This window comes from Biomphalaria glabrata, chromosome 12 (assembly GCF_947242115.1).
Source record: "Biomphalaria glabrata chromosome 12, xgBioGlab47.1, whole genome shotgun sequence".
Taxonomy (NCBI): domain Eukaryota; kingdom Metazoa; phylum Mollusca; class Gastropoda; family Planorbidae; genus Biomphalaria; species Biomphalaria glabrata.
The window spans coordinates 3,414,541-3,429,852 of record NC_074722.1 but is presented as its reverse complement, the minus strand read 5'-3'; the positions used below and the strand labels follow the sequence as shown (position 1 = coordinate 3,429,852).

Here is a 15,312-nt window from a genome sequence, read left to right as displayed (position 1 = left end):
AATCTAGATCTAGATATCTAGATCTATTTTGGCCTTTTACAACGAGACTTAGATATCTAGACTTGGATTTATAAGAGTTCAAATTTATTTCAATTATTTTCAAAAAGGATACATTTTTCACACGGACCTATATATACTATTATATAGGTCTGTGATTGTTCTTCTAAGGGGGATAAATAAACAAAAAATTAAAAGAACAAAGTAAAGATAACTTTAACAGAAAATGGCAGACAAAAACAAAAAAACGTAAAGTATTTACTAATTTAGATCTAGATCTCCAGATCTAATGATCTATATCTTAATAAACTTAATAGATCTGTTTGTTTTTTTTACATCTAAATCTAGTTTTATATTTTAATGCATGTTTTTTGTGAAAGGATACTCGACTGTGACTGTATACAGTGTATATTATAATATACTTTAACTTTAATAAGGTTATAAGGGGATAGTATCATGTATAGTCAGAGTATAGTCATAGACGACATAGATCTAGATACTGATAGTATTATTTAAAGTATTAATAATTATAGTCACTAAATTACAGTAAATTATTATAAATAATTATTATAAAAATAATTTAATTTAATAATGATTTTAATCTAGACTAGAATTTAGATCAATTTAATTTAAATTTTATTAATAAATTAATTAATTGTATTAATTAATTAATTATATAAATTAATTATTATATATATTATATATGATATCAAAATTCAATTATCATGTCAATCATGAATATGATATGATTATTCATTATTGATAATCAATGATAATATTATTATAATCATTAATAATATTTTTTTATATATAATATAGTAGATTATGATGAGTCTAGATTCCAGATCTATAATATTAAATATTACTATTAATAATTATAAAATGATATTCATGATAATGATTAATGATATACTGATTAATTATACTGATGTCACGGATGTAACTGATACTGTGACTGTGATTGATGATAGTACTGATAGTGATACTGATGACTGATGATCATTATTATTATGATTATGATGACATTGATTTTGATTTACAAGTATCATTTGTTGATGATCTACTGTAGACTCTACTAAAAAAGTAATTTTATAAGATTTAAGATTTGTTATTGTTAATATACATTACAACAATTCATCACAACAATTCGGTTATTCCGTTGTACTAATGTGAAGTATTTAACTGTTTACACTCGTGCATAATGTTCTAGAACTGTGTTGGAACTAGCTTAGTATTTTTTACAGTCAGTCAACATCGACCTGTTATTACAATTGTTTATTTTCAAACATCCAAATAATGTAAAAGAGTTCAGCATCAAGTTTTTAAAGAGTTGAAATACAGCTTCTGGCACCCATAAAACTTCCGAAGAAGAACTGACAAGAACTTCTCTTTCAGGTTATAATTTGCTTGGGAGTATTTACTCTGGAACTGAATATATATACTTCTGTACTAAATGGTCAAGTGAGGGTATTGAAGACTGGTTTAAATATCTTAACGTCCTAAAATGTGCATTTCAAATTCAACAAGTCTTGTACTTTTCAACCATTTGACTAGAAATAGTTTCACCTTTCAACAAAGGAAAATGATTAAACCTGTTTTCACTTGCTTGCCTGGAGAAATGGAAAAGTTTTGTTGGAAAAAATGTACATATACATTTCATGTGCAAGCAACCCATTACAATTCTTATGATGAAAAAGAAGTAGTCAGTCTTCACCTTTCATTAGAAATATTAGTAACAAAGTCACAGTAAATGTCCCTCAAGGAACAAAACCATTTCTTCCTTGAGGTCCCATTTTCTTCTCAATACCTTGCCCGTGCTAACCTAGCGGACACTGTGGTACCAAACATCAGAATCTTTTGTTTCCACGTCTTCAAGTATTTCTGAACTGCCTGTGGTTAAGACCCCTAGCTCTGATAAGTTTGATCACTGACACTAATATACTAATAATATGTTTGATATTCAATGCAGCTGTGTGCAAACTTTCCCGTGTAGAGTTTATAGTTAGGAAATTGTTCTTTAATTTATAAAAAAAAAAAACTGTTTTACTCAGTCAAAGCACGGGCTCCATCAGTTGTTAAACTTGCTATCTTGTTTCAAGCCAACCCAACTCTTTCAACGCAGTTCTTCATAGCATTGAATAAGTACTGGCCTGAGTTTGTGTTTTTGACTAAATGTTTAAAAATATTGCCAATAAGCATAATCTTTATTAGCTTTAAACTTCTTTTAGAATGACATGCAGAGAAATGTTTCTTTAGCCTCTTCATCATAAGTAATAAGAAGATATTTAAAATGATTTGATTGATTTTTTTGATTTTTTTAAATGTTGAATCTGTGGCACACATTTATTGTGAAGGTGTCTGCAGGCCGTATAAAACACTATGGCTGGCCGCATGTGGCCCACAGGCCATAATTTACTCACCCCTGGTCTAGCTCTATTACTCTATACTATTCAAGTCAGAACTTCATGGAGGGCAGAACCTGGATGCTGATCTCAAAAAAAGGCCTTCACAATTTTTCTAAAAATTTAACAGTTGATGTATATTGCATTGGCCACATGGAGAAAACTAGTTTGACTTATCATTTTTCAAATAAAAATGAAAAAATTTAAATTTGGCTGTAGTCACTAGAGATCTAGATCCAATAACGGTTTTGAAAGAAAGAACCACAGTGTTCTTGAAATTACTATTGCTTTCGCTTTTGCTTAACCAGGATTCTTTCTGTTGGAGAAAAAGGGATGGGCAGGGTAAAAAAAATGTTCCAGTGACTGAGTGTTTTTAATCTAACATTCGTTAATTTTTAAGAGAAAAACAGGTAGCAACAAAAAGTTTAAAACTATTTTTAGAAAAACTACATACAAATCTAGATCTACCTGATTTTTTGTTAAAAAAAACAACAACTTTTTTACTTATTTCAGTCTGCATTTGCTCGTAGCAGAAAGTTCAAGTGATATAACTCTATATACCTGAGTGTGATTAAACTGTCAAAAATATTTTCAAAATGTGTTTGCTGCAATGGTCAAATATATTTCAAATGATAATTATAATAATAATTAGTAAAATTAGAATTTTCTTAATGTTACTATAAAGGGAGGTGGTGGTATTGAGTTTTGTTACAATTAGTTACAGGGGAGGGGGTAAAAAAAAGGTGATTTTCGGCATTATGTTTTATCTGAACATTCATATATATTCTAATACATGACATACATTACTGATTAATATCTGTATTCTGTATTATTGGAAGATCTTATTCACTTTTGTTACCAACTTGGGGTTTTAAGAGTCTAGAACTAGTTAATAAGTTAGTTACGGTACTGTAATTGTTATTAAGTGAAATAGATCTTATTCACTGTTGTTACCAACTTAGGGTTTTAAGAGTCTAGAAATATTTAATAAGTTACTGTAATTGTTATTAAGTGTATTGTCATTGTAACATGTTAATTAGTTACTTTAAAAATTATGCTCACAAGGAAGGCTTTGCTCTTCATACTTGGGATGAAATGTCCTCTCTGTCAATCTAGTTCCAAAATTGTAGTGCTGTCAAGTCCATAGTTATGGCATCACAACTCAAAATGTGTCAGTCATCATTGTTGTGGGAAAGGAAGTGGATATAAAAATTTAAGTGTACTGCCTATATAACATTCTACAAAGAGAATTAGATGAATTACAGAAACGGTAATCAAATTGGAGCAATTAAGAGAAACAAAAAATGTAAAACAAATTGCAATGAAACAATATCATCTTTTCCCTTGATGGAAACTAAATGAACAAATATTATAACAGTAATATAATGGCTTAATAAACAATAGTTATAATTAGGAAGATTGGACACACTTTTATTCAAATGTTCTTCACTAAAAAAATAACAACAAAATACAACATAATTCAAATCAGTATAACATTTCTGAAAAAAACATACACACTGTATTTTGTTTGTTTACATTTTTATTTTGTTTGTTTAAACATCATGTTTTCTAATGTAATTTAAAATGTCTATGTCTAATATTGATATGACTGATGGTGACCATTTCTGAAAGAAGGATTAACCAGAAAAAAGTATTAACTCTATGATCTCCAAAATTATTTTCCACTTTTTTGACAGAATTGTTCATTTTTCACAATTGTACATTCTACCCTGTTATTATTAAACTTGAATAACATTTTTCTTTGTAATCATAAAATGTTACTTTTGGTATAGAATTATAGGAGAATACATGCCCTTTTTATATAATAATAATAATAATTATTATTATAGCTATTATATAGCGCTACTTTCATGTTTATAGCATGCTCAGAGCGCTATGGTCCAATCTCATTTGTGGACCTGTGGGGGTAAGGGGTATCTAACACAAAGTAAAGTTTATAAAACCAAAAATTAAATTAATCTAATGGGGTCAATCAATGATTGTGTCTTTAATTAGGAAACAAAGAGTTAAAATGACTAGTTAAAGAACTATACATTTTTAGACAGGTTGAAGAAATTTGAATAAAGGCTTTGTCAGATGTATTCTTTTCAGTAGAGCGCTTCACTTCTCTGTACAATACATGTTTTGATTCCATTGAAAGCAACACAAAAAAAAATTGTAATACTAAAAATGTAGATATTATAGGAATGAAATTGCGTCAATGCTGCTGAGGTCCACTAATGAGTAATTTTTTGTCTATTTGTTTAGGTACGGTCTTATCATTCCAAAAAAAACTGGTCAAGTCGCTCAAAAATCTAAGCAGTCAAGTTTCACAAATGTATTTGGAAATGAAAGCGATGAGGTATTTGATTTTTTTCAACTCAATACGCCTTTTCATCATGAAGTATTTTATTCCTTCATTTCTCTTTGAGTCTGTTGGGGCACCATGTGTGATCTGTGGACCATTTTTTTCCATTCCTCTATTTTGCCTTGAATAGAATCTCTTTCAATGACTTGCCTTTTTATTTGTTAATCTTGCCTTCCCTTTTCATCTTTTTTCTGGTACTGTTCCCTGAAGGAAGGTCTCAGGACCTGTGATAGGGCCATAAAATTTTAGTTTGCATTATTTATCAGTGATCAGCAGTCATTTAAACTATTATTACTTCTTATAATATTATAATATAATATATATATATATTATATATAATATTATTATAATATTATAACTTTTAAAAACTCAAAGTGGCTAAGTATTTTCTTTAAGGTATTAAAAACTCATACAATAGTTTCTTTTATCTCAAGCTCAATTAAAATACTTGTCTTTTTTTATTTTTTTGAATGTGTCTTTATTAGACACTTACTGTGAAGGGTTATATTTGAATCTTTTAGGGATGGTGTAAATATTTTAGCACCAGAGAGGGATAATAGTTCTAATGACTAATTGATGTTTGTTGGTAAAAGTTAAAAGCCATTGCTTTGAACTAGTTATTTCATACCGTCGCTACCCAATAAACACAGTAACATGCGAATGTTACATTATCTTTCTCATAAATTTTTGTTTCCTCAAAGGAAACAGGATTTGTAAAAGTAAATGTTGGGCTGTAACATCCTAAAATTAGTTAATATTTCAATTAAATCCAACATTTTTCTGTTAGTGATTTTTACCTGGCATTTTTTTTTACCAGGAAGATGACACTAAACAGACTGTCACCTCAGCTAAAAAAAATTCAGGCTATACAGGGCCTAGCACAGTCAAAAGACAGGTAATTATTGTTCTATTGTTTTCATTAAAAAACTTCAGGGTAATTTCTGTATTTACATTACAAACTTAACTGTAATATCTGCATTCAAACCTTAAGATTTGTTACCCCAGACTCAGATGGACATTGATAAGGCATTGCAAGAGGATCCCACGGTGTATGAATACGATTCTATCTATGATGACTTACAGGCTACCAAACCACAAGTTGGAGCTAAAGAAAAAAGTAGTGCTGAAAAAAAGGTAGAGCTGAATAAAACAATAAAAAAATCTGTTGAAAATGAAATTTCTGGATGTAACTTAGTTCATTGACATTAATCTTTTCAAAATGTTTTAATTCATTCAGGTGTTGTTTTTTTATATATAAACTTCAATGTTTAATGACTTCTACAGCCCAGGTATATATCTGGTCTTCTGATGGCGGCGGAGGCTAAGAAGAAAGAAGAGGAAAGAAGAAAAGAAAGACAGGTTGGTACTAGGAGAACTTCAAACTATAGTTGTAATCCTACTCAAAGGGAAATTCAGATGGTTTTGACAATTTTTGATATAATATGTGTTTTGATTTACAGATAATGAATGTATAATTCTTTTTTTTTAGTTCGCAATAATAACTTAGTAATTGATGTTTTTCTGGTGTAATTTTCCTGCACATCCAAAACGATCAGATTTTCACCGGGTTTCTATGTGACGTCATACTAATCTATTAATTCAATCTATTGACTTATTGTATAACGGGAGATGATACAGTAAAGTTTACATTCTCATAAAAGAAATATATCTTCGTCTATGCAGTTAAAAAAAAAAATGCTTGTTGAAATTAGATTTACACGCATGACTAACTACAGCAGTTTGTATTTTCTCGCATGACCACTCAACACACACAAACACTATCGCTTGGTTGTCTTGTCATGACTGACTACACGTAGTCTAGACTAGCCTTATTTTGACCAGTTTGTTAGAATCAGTCAGACACACGATCTATATTTACTTTTTAGGACAGGGAGGGGCTTAGATGAAAATGTTACTTTTTTCCTCGAGTTGGTTATCCTAATACTTTTAGATCTATCTATACATGTATATATATATATATATAACTGTAAAGTAGCTCTGGACTAGGCCGTTACTAAGCCTTACAGCTACTGTAAGAATGAAGCGACACCATTTGTTAAATTTAGTTTCTCTTTCAGTATTATCGAGGGAAGTAATGTTTGACTGAGCTAAAAACAAAATCTCAAAGAACCCTGTTTGTTTTTTTTTAGATGTCAAGAATTTACTGACTAATTTATTAAATATAAATGTTTCTAAGCATTTAAATACAAAATGGTAAAATGTTTACCATTACAACTTTTGAAGCAGAATTTAAATATGTCAATAACTCAAATTGGAAAAACCATCGGAGTTTCCTTTAAATATATGTAAGTTTGCTGTCTTGAAATCTCGGTATGAAAAGTAGGTCATTAATTAAACAAATTTTAAAAAAAATTAATGTACAGAAAAAGATATTTTTTTTAAAGCTGCTAATTGCAAACTAAATAAATTAACTAACAAGATTTCTCTTTATTCAGGTTTTTACTGAAATAGATTTTTGAAAGCTGCTATTTGTAAACTAAGTAAGAGTAATCACTTAAATCAACATTTTCATTGCAAAGTGACTAAGTCACCTATATATATGTAAATATAAGTAAGAGGTCTTCTCTTGATTCAGGTTCAGAAGGAACGAGAAGCAGAAGGGGAAATGTTTGCAGATAAAGAAAAGTTTGTCACGTCTGCTTACAAGCAAAAAATGTTGGAAATGGCAGAGGCTGAAGAAAAGGAGAAACGTGAAGCTGCTATGGAGAGTAAGGAACTCCTACTGTATTTATTTTTCATTCACTCATTTGGAGCTAAACAACAGCTGCACTACATTATTTATTTCTCATTTACTCATTAGGAGCTAAACAACTGCACTACTTTATTTATTTTTCATTCACTCATTTGGAGCTAAACATCTGCACTAGTTTATTTATTTTTCATTCACTCATTTGGAGTTAACTGCACTACATTATTTAGACTTTATATTCATTCACTAAATCCTAGATTAGGTGTAAAGCTTCTTGTTAGGCCCTAGTTTTGAACCTGAGGGATACCGCTGTAATCCTACAATATACAGCCACCATCCATTAGAATGTGGCCACTAGAGGATGGGACCCCATGAGGAATGGCGTGGCGTGGCAGAGCCTTTATTACATCCTCACCATGTGCAATGCTGTGGGAGCCCACTAGAGAAGATGTTCCTTGTTAGACTTTCTGTCTCCTTCAGCGGACATTACCACTTAGGACTAACACCACTAAATAAAACAGCCACTTTCGCTCTCATCATCCAACACTATTATTATTATATTATTATAGCTTTTATTATTATTATTATAGCTTTTATATAGCGCTACTTTCATACTTATAGCATGCTCAGAGCGCTTTTGGTCCAATCTCATTTGTGGACGAGTGGGGGGAGGGGGTATCTAGGAGTTGGTTTTCTGTGCTGCCTTTAGGCGCTCAGTAAACATAACTCTGCCCGAGTCAGGTGTCGAACCTTGAGCCCCCTTCTAGGTAGCCAAGCCAAGTTCAAGCGCACTTAGCCTCTCCACCACGCTTCCCACAAAATAAATGATAGAAATGGAAACAAGGTTTGAGTGCTGAGGCAAGTCCCAAAAACCAGCAGAGTCTGGGAGCACGTGATCCAGCCTGACCTAGCCTCCCCTTGGTGTAGGCTACCCAGACCTGAAGCTGTACTAGCACATTTACTTACTTAATCCTGTGCACTCCCATGGGAGCATAGAGGCATAGGGCCGCAACCACCCCTCTCCACCGAACTCAGTTCTGAGCAGCTTTCTTCATTTGCTCCCATGTCATTCCAGTACCCTCAGCTTCACTGATGACTGACCTCTTCCAGGTTTGCTTGGGTCTGCCCACTTTCCTCTTTCCTTGTGGGTTTCAGTCAAGTGCCTGCCTTGCAACATTGGTAGCTGGTTTTCACAGGGTGTGTCCTATCCAGCTCCATTTTCGTTTTGTGATGTCTTGGGCTATGGGCTTTTGTCTAATTCTCTCCCACAAATCGATAGTAGTAGTACTAGCACATTGCCTTAATATATTCAGTTGTATTGCTGAACAATCTCTTGCCTCTAAAGCATTGCTGCTCATCTAGTTGCTTTAATTTGAGAACTCAGCAGAGATTCAAAAGGCCTCATGCAGTGTTTTGTTCAATCATTTCTAGTTTCTTTTCCTTCATGTTTCCTCCATGTTTAGTTGAATCAAAAGTGTAATAATGGGATTGTGCATTATTCTTATAATGCATTTCAAAAAGTCAGGCATTAATTTCAAAACTATTCTTTACAGTTGTTTGAGAGAGTTTACCACAATTAATGATATGCCCTTTGTATGGACTGTATTCTCTTCATCTACTATATTAATATAGAATTCAATGTAAGGTGTATGTATGTAAGTATATGCCACATTGAAATCAAAACCGTTTCACCAATCTTGATAAGAATTAGCACAAATGTTCCTTAGATCATGGCAGAGACTGTGGTGCTGGTTTAATGTCCCTCCCACAATCTCTGGTTTCTGAAATAAAAAAAAAATGTATATATCTAAATACATCTCCATTAAAGAACAAAACTCTGGTAAGCCCATTTTCACAGAATGTTGTATTCGATATCAAAACGTCAGCTAAATCTGTCAACCCACTTTTCACACTCCACTTTTACTTTCGGGCCAAAAGTTTTGAAGGAAACATTTGTATGTTTGACATAGATCAAAATCCAATGCGCTAGATCAGTAATACCCTAAGGCCCAAGGGCTGCATGCCATATCTGGCTAGTTCCAAATAAAATAAAAACTAACAGAAAATATGTTTCTCTAGATATGTTAGACGTCACAAAACAGAAGGACATAAGTGGCTTTTACAGATACCTCTATAGAACCACCACTGGAACTGAGGCTGTAGAAATAAACAAAGAAAACCTAGTAAAGCAAGAACCGTAAGTTTTGACTTTTTTATTACCATTTGTGAAATAGTAAGCTTTTTTTTTAATTACCATAAACGTAGTTTAGTAGATTAATGTATCATATTTTTTTGGCTTTAGACATGTATTATCTTTTCAAAATAATAGAAAATATTTTTGTGTTCTTTCTGTTCTTAACTTCATCATTTTTACTTTATTTTAAAACCTTTATTTATAGGATTGATGACTCATTAGTTCCACTGCAGTCTAAATCTAATACCACAGAGCTTTCTGATTCAGAAAGGTATGATTATATATATAAATATACCGCTAAGAACTTAAGCACTTGTCAAAAGAGTTTAATAAATGTATTTGTGATGTTTTCTGTTTTAATAGCAATGAGGGTTCTGATAAAAGTCCATCAGATGCAAAGACAAAGGTAGAATTCTCCAAACCTAACAGACCACAACAGGGAGGTCGATTCCGCCAACACCGATCAAATTCTAGTTCTCCAGAAACAGACAGAAGATCGTCTAAAAGGTCAGCTCCCACCCCCCCTCAAAATTCAGATGTTAACAACCATGAAAGAGAAAGTAGCTCCCATCACAGTCAGAGAAGAAGCAGGTCACGGTCATCCTCTAGGTCACCAGCAAGGAGCTATCAGAAATCAAGTTTTCAAAGTTCAGAAAATTTAAAAAGAAAATCACGAGAACAATCCAGGTCACGGTCAAGGGACCGAGCCCAGAACAAGAAATCTAGTGATAAACATAACTCTAGGAAAAGCAGAAGACACAGCTCTCCATATTCAGATAAGAGTAATGCCAAATCCTCGCCACCAACTGATGACCCAAAAGACGACTCCCTATTATTACCCAATGACAAAGAAAACAAAACTGAAAACAACACAGATGTGAAGGTGCAGTTAGATTCTGGCAAACCCAAGAAGCTGGGAATGGAGAAAAAGCCGATAGATCCTAGAGATAAAAAGTATCCTCATCACAACACACCTAAAGACATTGCTGAAGCCAGAAAGCGCTACTTACAAAGAAAAATTGCTAGAGAAATGGCAGGATAGATTTCTAATACATGTTGTCCTGTCTCACTTGCCTGTATATAAATACTAGTTTTGTAAACAATGTTATAAATTGTTTATGAAATAAATATTGACTGTTATGTTAAAATGAAAACAATTTTTTAAAATGTTTATTAGAATGTAAAACAAAGTTTGACCTAGTCTTTTTGTATGTATTAACCTCACTGACTAATAACTATCTAACTTTATGTTTGATGATGTAATAGTCACTTGTTTAAATGGGCTATCAGGCGTACAGTGTTCCATTCCTTGTATATACTTTGACAAATGTCCTGAGGCTTTGGGTAGTATGTAACAAGGGTCAAAAACTGCCTATAAAAAAAAAAATCCCCTTTTTAGACCTTGTGGTCAATAGGGCAGATGATGCCATCTATTTCTGTGGCCTACAGTGAATGAGGGTGTCATGTGGCCAGCACAATGACCAGCCCCTTTTATTTTTGCCCAACAAATGTAAGGTACCCATTAGAGCTGGGTGAACTCAGAGGTGTCCAAAGATCGTGAAATTAAAATTAAAATGCACTGACTACTTTACACAGCTACATTTGAACAAACATAGACTTCATAAAACCTATTGCATATTGGATATGTATCAAACAAAACTATAAGACAAAAGTTCTGTCTTAAAGACTAGATAATGTTGTATTAAAATTTAAATAAAAAAAACAAGGTTACAAAGACAATTAGTGTTGAAACTCAAAACCTCATTATCAGCCCTGAAGTTGTCCACTCTGTAATAGTAGGCTAGTAGACATTAACAAACACTTTCTTATCTTTTTAATTGTTGCTTTATTCATGTTAGATCATCCCTATATATAGGCCTAAAAGGAATTTAATTATCCCCCTATCTGTAAATTAGCACATTCTTTTGACATGTCAGCAATGTGGGTTACTGGGTTACAATAACGAGACGGCCCTGAAAAAACAATAGCCTATATCAGTGATGCCCAACATAATTCGACCTGCGGGCCATTTTAATTTCCAACTCTCGTTTCGCGGGCCACATGACCGAAAAGTTACATTAACTAAATGATATTGTTCTGAAACTATTTTACCAAAACCACTTTGATGTAGTGCTACATTCATCATTTCATGTGATATTTGATGATTATATTTGTTTACGCGTCAGAAAATAACTTCGTTTGTCTACTTAAATTGCTAGCAAAAGTGTAGGTCTCTTTTTGGTTAATATTCACATCGATCCTCAAATCTCTAGTTGTAGTGAAACAATCTTTTATTCGTGGTTGAAACCCATAATGCCGCCATAATTATTTTATAATGCCGCTATATATGTTGTTTTAAACAGCCACACTTTCTTTATAAAACAAAGATGTAGGCTTATTATCATGTTCCGCAAACTAGTAAAGATCCGCCCACTGGTCCTGCTAGATTCTACATTCAGAGTCTTTGTTCATAAACGCACAAACGTTAAAGGTCATGGTATCAATACATCAAAGAAAATATGAGAGTCCTAAGTAGGTAAAGATACATTTTTCAACCTTTTTTTTTTTTTTGGGAGGGAACGTTTCGGCGGGCCGGATATAACAACGTCGCGGGCTGGATTTAGCCCGCGGGCCGTATTTTGGGCATCACTGGCCTATATTGACAGAAAAGGCACTTAGCAGTCAAAATGCGGCTTCACAGTTTTGTACTGTCGTAAATCCCTTTGCCACTACAACATTAGAAGGAAAAAAAAAAGATAGATAGCAGTACTACAAGAAAACATCATATTTATATTTTTTTTTCTCCTTTATCTCTCTTTCTATTTTCTTTCTCTATTTTCCTCTATCTCTTTATCTCTCTTTTAATTTCTTTTTCTCTCGTTCTCTCTTTGTTGACATTATGTTTCTGTATCTTATCTTATCTTATATAATACAGACGTTACTTCAAAAAAGAAGATGATTACGTCCTACGCGTCATGCATTCAGTCATGCATATTAACCAATGACTTAAATTCTGCCAAGTCGCTGGTTTTCCTGGCTAGCCCATTCCATGCTCTAATAGCACTTGTTGTTAGAATATAGAGTTATTCCATTGGTATGAAAGCTCATATACTGTTGTGTGTAACCTGTATAATGTGAGGAGGCGCGGTGGCTGAGCGGTAAAGCGCTTGGCTTCCGTACCGGGGGTCCCGGGTTCGAATCCTGGGATTTTTATTTCGGGATCTTTGGGCGCCTCTGAGTCCACCCAGCTTTAATGGGAACCTGACCACATGACACCCTCGTTAACCGTAGGCCAAAGAAACAGGTGATCTTTACATCATCTGCCCTACAGACCACAAGGTCTCAAAGGGGAACTTTACTACTGTATAATGTGAGTGTGTGTTAATAAAAACTTTGATGCATCCATCGTCTAGTGTTGAGCTCAGTGTTTCTTAGTGTAATGTTAAGCTTGTAAGTGTATTATTTAAGGTATAATGTGAGTGCGTGTTAATAAAAACTTTGATGCATCCATCGTCTAGTGTTGAGCTCAGTGTTTCTTAGTGTAATGTTAAGCTTGTAAGTGTATTATTTAAGGTATAATGTGAGTGTGTGTTAAAAACTTTGATGCATCCATCGTCTAGTGTTGAGCTCAGTGTTTCTTAGTGTAATGTTAAGCTTGTAAGTGTATTATTTAAGGTATAATGTGAGTGTGTGTGAATAAAAACTTTGATGCATCCATCGTCTAGTGTTGAGCTCAGTGTTTCTTAGTGTAATATTTGTGACGAACAGACCGAGCATTGCATTAATAAGTTGATGAATTCATATGAAGTGAACAAATAAACATCTCTCTGTATTTTCTTAAAACTTCTTTAATAATACTTCTTCAACTTTCACTTAAAATGACTTCTCAATTCAATAACAACTTAACTTGATACTTCATAGATAAAACTTGAAGATACATGAAACTTCACTTAGTATAACTTCAACTTATAATATTACTTCAACTAATAAAACTTTAATTAAATGGACCCGCTAATATCACTAAACTTGAATAAACCTTTACTAAGAGAGGACCATCGCTCTACAACAGTGGTTCCCAAACTTTTTTGTCTCATAGACCCCTTGCCATGTTTTCCATTCTTCGGTAGACCCCCTGCATTTTTTGGAAAATTCTTCAACTTCATTTGGGTTTTTCTCACTTATTTCTAGGCCATTCATTGATGAAATTCACATTAAAATGAAGCAAAATAAGATTTAATATACATTATATGAATTGACTAAAAAAAAAACAACAAAAAAACGCCTATTGCAGTATTTCCCAAAGTTCGATTATTATTTTCAACAACTATTCTATTTTTTAAAGGGGGGGGGAGAGAGAAAGGGGTACTTAGATTTAAGAAAATTATTGAAGGGGTACGCATATTTGGTATATGTTGAAAGTTTGTGTAACATTTCAACATTAGGGTTTAATTTAGTTAGATTTAATATCATAACTTCTCGATTAGATGATGTTGGTTTTAAATTAGGAAATTTCATCCAATCTATTGTATGCTTCATTCCTCACAAGAAACTTTGAGATAATGCCTTCGCTTTGATCAAATTTAGGTAATCACCTTGTAGCGTAAGTTACCCTCATTAAATTTATGAAATAAGTCTGTTAAAATTGGATTTTTAGCACCCAAGAACTCAGAAATAAATATTGTCAAACATAAGCCTTTCGACAACTATCATACTTCATTGTGATGGAGCAATTGATCAAAGTTTCAGGCAATGAGCAGTTCTTTGTGGATTTCTTAATTCATAACAAAAAGAAAACATGATAATAACAACACAATATTATCGGGCAAGGTTAACTAGTCTAGCTTTTTTTTTTAGAAGTATGTCTTTTGCAAGTAATTACATAAGAACCTTCCAGTGTCCTAACTCCTCTTACCATTACACCTTTGAACTGTATTGTTGTTTAGAGAAATGTTTTTATTATGATATCAGGTGTGTATGGCTTTTAATAGTTCAGTTTTCTGGAGTTTGATATAGGCCTAAGAAAAAATATCGTAAGACACTCACAAACCTCTTTTCTTTTAGGATGTTAAATCAAACATTTTGTTCTACTGTTCTAAACTAAAAGTGTTGGAAAGTATTTCAAATCTCAATCTATTTTATCATGTTGTCATTGTCTCAAATGGTGTTCCAGGTTAGATAGTTTCATTGTAACTTAGCTTAAAACTTTGTTACAGAAAAAGCATATATGAAATGACTTGTTCGACAAGGACGAATACAGACAAAATGTCTAGTAACCAACACTTTCATTTCTACAGTTCTTTTTAACTAGGCCATGTACAATGTTACTTTCATGTAGAAAAAATTACAATGTTTAAAATAAGATGTCAAAATTAAAAAAAAAAAAATCATTACACTAACAGTGTTACAATTGAAAAGATTAACTAAGGTTAAATCATTAATGGGAAATGAAATATAAAGTCTCGATATGCTTAAATGAGATCCACTCTCGTAGACCCCCATTCACAGGTCATGGACCCCCAATTTATTTTTTCACTTCCGTAGACCCCTTGGAAGTCCTCGTAGACCCCTGGGGGTCTATATAGACCACTTTGGGAATCACTGCTCTACAAGAACTACTATACTATGCGAGGACCCCGTCTAA

At 32.8% G+C, this 15,312-nt stretch overlaps 1 protein-coding gene across 1 annotated transcript; it reads left to right on the top strand.

The window, feature by feature from the left end:
* The first annotated feature begins 62 nt into the window (after nt 1-62).
* On the top strand, nt 63-13,489 carry LOC106051295 (nuclear speckle splicing regulatory protein 1-like). The gene is made up of 9 exons (XM_056005917.1): nt 63-246; nt 4,668-4,761; nt 5,585-5,662; nt 5,773-5,901; nt 6,052-6,126; nt 7,364-7,496; nt 9,557-9,674; nt 9,877-9,942; nt 10,035-13,489. Exons 1-9 carry the CDS (start codon nt 224-226, stop codon nt 10,711-10,713), a joined length of 1,395 nt encoding a protein of 464 aa, XP_055861892.1. The 5' UTR covers nt 63-223; the 3' UTR covers nt 10,714-13,489.
* Nucleotides 13,490-15,312: the final 1,823 nt, after the last annotated feature.